Source organism: Orycteropus afer, unplaced genomic scaffold, assembly GCF_000298275.1.
Source record: "Orycteropus afer afer isolate SDZICR_OR568_19922 unplaced genomic scaffold, OryAfe1.0 scaffold00048, whole genome shotgun sequence".
In the NCBI taxonomy this organism is placed as follows: Eukaryota; Metazoa; Chordata; class Mammalia; order Tubulidentata; family Orycteropodidae; genus Orycteropus; species Orycteropus afer.
In genome coordinates, this window is record NW_006921635.1 from 10,617,707 (window position 1) to 10,625,376 (window position 7,670).

General features: G+C 41.9%; 1 protein-coding gene across 1 annotated transcript in view; it reads right to left on the minus strand.

Annotated features, from left to right (window-relative positions):
- Positions 1-537: 537 nt before the first annotated feature.
- The window catches only part of SPRING1 (SREBF pathway regulator in golgi 1), a 29,969-nt gene continuing 22,836 nt past the window's right edge, over positions 538-7,670 (minus strand). Inside the window, exons 3-5 of the mRNA XM_007938197.2 lie at positions 2,952-3,103; positions 2,477-2,590; positions 538-621 (exon numbers count right to left, since the gene is read on the minus strand). Coding sequence (XP_007936388.1) covers positions 538-621; positions 2,477-2,590; positions 2,952-3,103 — 350 coding nt within the window. The remainder of the gene's footprint in view (positions 622-2,476; positions 2,591-2,951; positions 3,104-7,670) is intronic.

Here is a 7,670-nt window from a genome sequence, read left to right on the forward strand (position 1 = left end):
ATCCACATACTAAAAGACAGAACATTTCATCTGCCCTAAAGGATAATTTAGCTCACGAAACGCAAAAACACAAGAACAACAACAAAAAACTAATTTCCTTGGATATATTCAACTAGAAAGGCAAGGCATTTTCCTACACCAAACATTATGACTTTCCTACTACATCAAAGAAATCCAATAAATAATTTTACAGTGGCAGGGCCCAGGGAAAAGTGTAAGTCAGAACTTGAGTTCCTCCTCGAAGGTAATACAAGCCACAATTCCCTCTGCAGGTACCATGGTAGAGTCATCCAACAACGTCCATGGCACCAAAAGCTAGGTCTTTCTGTAGTTTGGTCTTTTCCAGGTGAGAAGGGCTGGAGTTCATTCTGGAAAAGCCCAGGCACTGAGTGAAACCAAAGAGAGCAATATGAGAAGGGGTGAAAGCCAAGGTCTCCTCATGCTGCCTTTGCGTCTTCTTCCACATGGTAGTGTGAACCCCGAAGTCTGGCTTCCGGCTGGCAGTCCTTTAGCAGTGTCCTCCTCAGCCTGCACCCATCACGCAGGGAAGAGCTCAGGAGGGCTCTCTCCATAGCAGTACTTTGCTATGGGATCCCTATAGGTGTTCTCATGCTGTACGCTCTGTTGGCAAAAGGGAAGATAAGAGCGCCGTGAGAGAAAGCAGAGTTTCCACAACCCCTTCCTTGCAGAATGGTAAACGTCGAAACAGGACTGCTGTCAGACACTCTGTAGGAGCCTGGCTGCATCCATCTCCAAATGTCACTGAAAGGCTCCAAGGCACTTTCGAGAACAAAGAGGAATGATGACACAAACTGCCAAGGAAGACCATTAAAATGGAAATAACATCACGGCAAGCACATTTCTTTTTCCATACACTGGTGAGTTTTTTAACAACCCAGCTGTGACCTGGGCGGCTCAAGACATCTCATTTCTCTCACATTATTTTAAGGCAGATTAGGAGCCAATGGGTATTTTGTGCCTGACCCTCCCTGTGCTTCAAAGAAATTCAGTTCTGGGTACTGAACCCTGCAGAGAGATTGAGGAGATGCACTTCAAGTTGCTTTCATAAAGTTTATGTAGCTAAAGGTCTGGCCTATGAGCCAAACCCCACAACACCACTCACGCCTCGTTTGGCTCAGCAAATCGCAAGTGGGATTGAATGCAGACAATCAACCCCGATGGGTAATTTTTGAACAATTTTCATACAAGCAACGTGAGTTTTTGGCTAGGCTTCATTAATTAGCCCAAGATCAATGCTAAACAAATAAATTTTAAGTATTAATCCAATTTAATACACACAGCTAAATCTTCTCTTTCTTGGGGTACGGTTATCAACACAAATTGCATGGCAGTTGGGAAATCTCTTTTGACAGTAAGTAAAAAGACAAAATCAGAAAGCATAGTAGTGGCACTAAAGATGAGAACTAACTCCTGGGTTTTATCAGTTAAGGAAAAAAAAACCCTTTGCATTTTCTAACATGTCTCAGAATTAGAGATTCTGAATCAAAGTGAGTCATGTGCTCAGTCTTCTTTAACATTTCCTTTAGAGCCCATTCAAGTGGAAAGCTCTTCAAGCAAAACAAGACTATCAGGAATTTCTTAATGTTTTCAAATGCTCATCATAATCCCCGAAACATTTACCCAACGATGCTGAATGCACTCAGAGCAAAGCAGAGACATAAAAGGCAAGAAAATCAAAAGGTGAAGTACAGAAATCTGACCAAGGGTACAAGAGTTCAGGACAACGACTCAGTTATCACTGACAAAGCCAGTACACTCTATGAACAGAAGCCAGAAGAGGTGTGCTTGGGTAACAACCATGTCTGGTGAGTGCACAGAGAGAGCCAGGACGAAAGCCCAGCCACAGACGCAGAGCGAGGAAGCCAGAGTGACGGGAAGGGAAGGACTCTCAGATGCTTACAGCGGCAGCAGGTTCAGTATGTGGGGCCCAAAGACCAGAGAAGATAATGACAGCATGCAAATAAGTGCTGAGAACCTGACAACCTACAGACCCAGCCGTGTATTTTTAAACATCCACCTGCCCATCCCCTTGAAGTTCTAAAATAAATCACAGGTCTGCACCAGAACAAATTTCTCCTTACTCTAAACAAGTGGTTGCTGCAAAGCCTTAGTCAAATTTCAAATCAGGCAGGGAGGAGAGAATTTCTCTCAGGAGTTGGACTATTAGCACACACCCAGATGCAAACATAACTGTAAGCTCTCACTTAAAGCACAGACATGCATTTCCAACAAGAGAGACACAAGGTTATGAGACTTTAACAGACACGGTTTACTTACCTTGTATAATTCTCACCTTGCTATTCTAAATACTGTCATTACACCAAGCAAAACCAGTGTTTGACATGGCTTCATTTAAATTTCTCTTTCATCCCATCACAGAAACGACCTGAGCACACCTTTTCTCACCCGACTCTCACCTGCCCATTCCCCAGCAATACAACTCACAGCTTCTGACCTGGGATGAAGTCCGGCATTTAGCCAAGCACAATTCAAAGTGATCTTCTACTGCCGTGAAGAGGTTCTGGAATGCCACAGCTGCCCGATTGAGGAAGCGCTCCAGGAGAAGTTGCTATGGAAACAAAAGTTTGTACCTGTAATAAATTCCAGATGAAGGCAGCACAAGGTAACCTTGGCCATCTTTCCTTAAATAAGAGAATGCTGCTACAGGGAAAGAGAGGGCTGGGTATCTTATTCATCAGATCTGAATAGCAACACAATGGTCCATTCTGCAGAAGACCTGTTCAAGTAACTGGGCACCACCTCCTTTACCTGCAGACAAAGGCAACTTCACAGCTGGAATTTCTGACATCTACCAAGTTCCACTCTCAGCTCTATTTTCAAAAGAACCTCACATGAAGAGTCTAATGCTCACCATGAAGTAAAAGCAGAAAGGAAAAAGGAGATGGAGGATGAGGAGCAACTGCACGTACCTTGCTGGGCTGCAGGCAGCAGGAGACACAGTACTCATAAGCGCTGCAGCAGCCGTTGGACAAGCAGCCGTTGCAGCAATACTGCTTTGTGCTAGGGACGTGGACGTTACAGCAGCCATTCACCAGCAAATCCTTCCTTTCACAAACATATCCTGAAAGTCAGAGACTAACCTTAGCATAAAAGCAGCAATCCGCCCACCCCCAATCACGAAGCAGCAATGAAAAGACTGCACTCCAAGAACACAGAGACAGAATCTGCAGCCAGGGGCATCCTAAGCACAAAAGAGCCAGAAATCAGATACAATGTGCTGAGGGTTTGCTTTCTACATGCAGTGGTTTACAGAAATTATAGACTCCTGTATTATACAGCCAGGTTCCATACCATAATCAACTTGTTATGAATTGAATTGTGCCCCCAAAAAACATTACCTTAGCTAGGCTATGATTTTCAGTACTATGTAATTATCCTCCATTTTGTGAGCTAACACAATTATCCTACATGCTGTAAATCCCAACCTCTATGATGTTAATACAGGCACTTATGTTAATGAGATAGAATACAATCTATAGGATTAGACTGTATCTTGAGTCAATCTCTTTTGAGATATAGCAGAGATGAAGCAAGCAAGCAGAGATCAGAGACCTGACTACCACCAACAGAGTCCCTGTGCTGAGAACCTCCTAGACCCAGAGGAAGACTGAAGCCATGACACATGGAGATCTGCAAGGGAATGTATGGTCCACAGATGCTGAAAGGAGACAAGGACCTTCCCCCATAGCTGACAAAGGGAGAAAACCCTCCCCTACAGCTGGTGCCCTTAACTCAGACTTCTAGCCTCCTAAACTGGGAGAGAACACATGTCTGTTAGAGAGATCCCTGTGGGACTTCTATTACAACAGGACTAGGTAACTAAGACACCACCTATGTTTCAGTCTGCTGTCACACATTTGACTTAATCCCATCCACATTTTCCTATTCTAACCTATGTAAGCCAATCTTTCATCTAGACCCAAAGAAAAATGTCATCATTTTCAAACAAAAAACTGGTAATAAGAAAAACAAAGGTAAGAAAGAGCCTTCTGGATTTAAAAAACAAAACTCTTTAGAACTCTCTTTTGAATTCCTGTCATTTATTCAGTAGCTTTAATTTAAAAAAATAGTTTTAAAGGGAAGTAGTCATTACTTGATCTTTAAAATCAATGTAGGATGCTTGTGAATGTCAACACCAGGGCTTGGTAGCCCCTCAGCACTGAGGAACCCAGAGTCTCCTAATAACCCAGAGAAACCTCCTCGTTCCCTCCACTCCTCATCAGTCTCACCATCTACACATATCCACATCCTCTGACCCAGGGAATTCATGCTCAACTTTAGGAATTAATCTCTTTAAAGGAGCTAATTTGTTGTTCAGGACTGCTAAACAGACATTTCTTTACAGCCTTCTGGGAAGAGGGTAGGAAAATATGTAAGAATAAGTCCATCTGGGATACCACTTGGCCCTTGGGAAACTCCAGGTGCACTCACGGGCTCATAGGTACACACACAGGTTCTCAGGTGCAGAGCAGCTGTTCCTAGCATCATTCCATTCCACATGGCCCACTTCTGAATCCTCAGAGAATGAGACTTAGTGAAGTGTAAGGCTGTTTTCAGTAACTACTCTGGAAAACAAAGTCTGTGCAAAAGCAAGAGGCACTAGCAGAACAATGACTGTGAGGACAGAATAAAAGGCTCTCGCTTAACAGAACCAGCTCATTGATACCTGGGGGCTGGTTAAAACAAGGCAATTCTGTATTCTACATTGAGAGAGGAGGATTCTGATCCAATAAATGTTTCTGCTCATTTTTCTCATAGAGGTTATAAACAAACAAAAAGAATCCAAGTAAGTCAGCATTTTTTTCAAAATTCTGCCCAAGACGATAAATACACAGCAACCCTATCACCTCTGTATCAGGAAGATGTAAAATATTATGTAACCTAAGCTCTGCCTGTTGGAATTATCTTTTGTCCCTTTCTTTTCCATATCATAAGTGGAAGCTTCTCAGGTCTTCTTTTCCCTCCCAGGGCTAACTTCCACTACTCAGCCTTGAAATCAAAGGGCCCTCGAACTTCTGGTGAAAGAAAGCTCATCAAGATTTCTTATCTTGCATCATAAATCTACTTACACACGTCATTTCCAAGGAGTCCTGTAAGATCACAAACTCAAAGTGTGCTACTGCCCAGAAAATGAACTTCTAGTCTCTGCAAAGTCTGTGATCCTAACTGGCTGTCTTATTAATGTGTTCCCCTGGCAATATTCATGGTGGAGTCTATCTTCCAGAAGGCATAAATTCTTACAAGTTTTCTTTATTAAGCTACTTACTACTTCTCCCATTTTCACAGAAGTAAAATAAAACTTGTGGCTCTTGGATTTGTACGTATTTTTAATTCTTGGAATTTTTTACTCAAGGAGTCTGAGAATGTTTTGCCTAAATTAGTCTGAAAAAATTATTCTTTTGATAGTTATGATAAATTATATTCATTATCCAATATAAAATACTAAATCAAACCATAAAGTTTTGAGATATAGCAGAGATTAAACAAGCAAGTAGAGATCAGAGAGATCTGACTACCACCAACTGACTCTGAACTGGAAATCAAGATCCATAATCCTCGTCCTAGGTATGCCAACTAACCAGGTGTGTCATCTTATGGAAGTAATTTTCCTTTGCTGAACTTTATTTAAAAACAACAGGTGACTTACAACGTTTTCTTTAACGGGACTGTGAAAACAGAGCCTATAAAAGGCATCTTGGCCAAGCTGGAAGAGCACTTCTGTGCACGTTTCCAGCTCGTCTACCCTACTGGGGAGTTTTCACGACACCACCCTGCAATGCCATCATCCCATCTCATGTTTGACAACTTTGAGAAGTTCTTTTTGAAAAAGTTTGTTTGGTTTTTTAAATTTTGTTGGGAATGCAGACTTTTCTTCTTTACACAACTGTGCATTATGATTATCATTTGAAAGCTTGCGGAGTGATACAAAGATGGTGGACTAGGCAGAAAGACTGCACAGACCCTCTTCAACAAAAAAAAGGGAAACCAATTAACACAGACACAAGAGATAATCCTGGACCCCTGACCCTTGAAGGGAAGGATATACAAGTGGACTAAACCCCAAGTAGCAGAAGAATTTGCATGAAAATACCAAAAACGGAGACAGACGGAGCTGCGGTCTGGCAGCGATCCTGACCGATCCAAACAACACAAACAGCTTGGAGATTCCCAAGTGCTGGTAGGACTTAAAAATTAACCTAAAAATCAGCCCTGCTAGCCAGGGACTGCACAGAGGACTGCTCCGGTGGCTGGGGAATAAACAGAGATGGTGAAGAGAAAGGCAGGCTGAGCTTTGGACTTTTGCTGGTCCAGAGGGCGCCGCCATTTTGGAGGTCTAAAAGCAGCTTGACTATTTTGGATATTTAAAGAGACAGCGCTCTCGCAGAGTCCCAGGGCTTAAGAACACTTCTGCTTTCCAGCAACCCCAAGAACCCTCTGGACCTGCAAGACTGAAAAGGTACGACTTTCCTCTTGTTACTCTGATACCCCACACCCGCTTGGTGAATGGAGGTGCGGCCACCCCCCACTCCCACCTACCTTCAGGGCCCACAGGAACTCCATCACAGTCTGTGTGCTCAGATGGAGCCTGGGTGCCCTGCCCTGTCCTCTACCGATTTTTTTTTCTCTCTTTTTTTTTTCTTTTTCACTTTCTTTTTTCTGGTGATTAGTTTGCTTGTATTTGTCTGTTTTAAAACAACTATTATTATTAATATTTTAGTCCTTTTTACTATTATTCTTAATCTTCCCCTCCCAGGTCCTAGTTTTCAGCATTTTTTCTTTTCCTTGTTCCTGGTTGAAATTTTTTTTTTTTTTTAAGTTTTTTTTCCCCCCTTTTTGTCTCGTGGTTAACCCCGTTCCTTGTTTTTTCTTTTTGCATTTTTCCCATTTTTTTTTTCTTCACTATTCTCCTTCTCTACTTTTTTTCTCTTAATGCCCTATCCCCACATATTGCAGGTTTTCTTGTTTTTTCTTCTTTTTCCCGTGTTTCTTTTTTTGGTTACTGTTCCTGTGTGATTACATGGTGTGTTTTTTGTCCCTGTGCCTTTAGATTTTTGAAGGTTATTCAATTGTAATTTGTGTCTAATTGAGTGGAAGACAACAAAAGTCCCTGTAAGACAAAACTACACCCACACCTCCTGCAACTTCACTTACTGAGCGAGAGCCATTACCTCCTTCTCCACCAACGGGCCAACAATTAAAAAAATTACCAAGAAGAGCCAGAATAACCCTTGACTGCTCTTCACAAACAGTTAACCGAGATCTAAATACAACAATGCCACGATGCCTCGGAGACAACAGACCATCACAGTCCACACAAAGAAGCAGGATAAGTGGTAGAAACAAGGGAGCAGGATACAGACCCAGAACACATCCCTGAGGAAAACCCAGCATTGGAACTCTCTGATAAGGAATTCAAAAGAATTATATTCAGGTATCTTCAAAGGATTGAGAGACAGACCAAAGAAAAAATAGAATAAACCTTAGAAGAATTTTGCAAGAAAATACAAGAACAAAATGAAAAATTAGAAATGATTCTAAATCTGCAGATAGAAATCCAGAAGATTAATACTAAATTGTCAGAAATAGGTAACACATTGGAAGGGCAAAGGAGTAGAATTGATGCAATG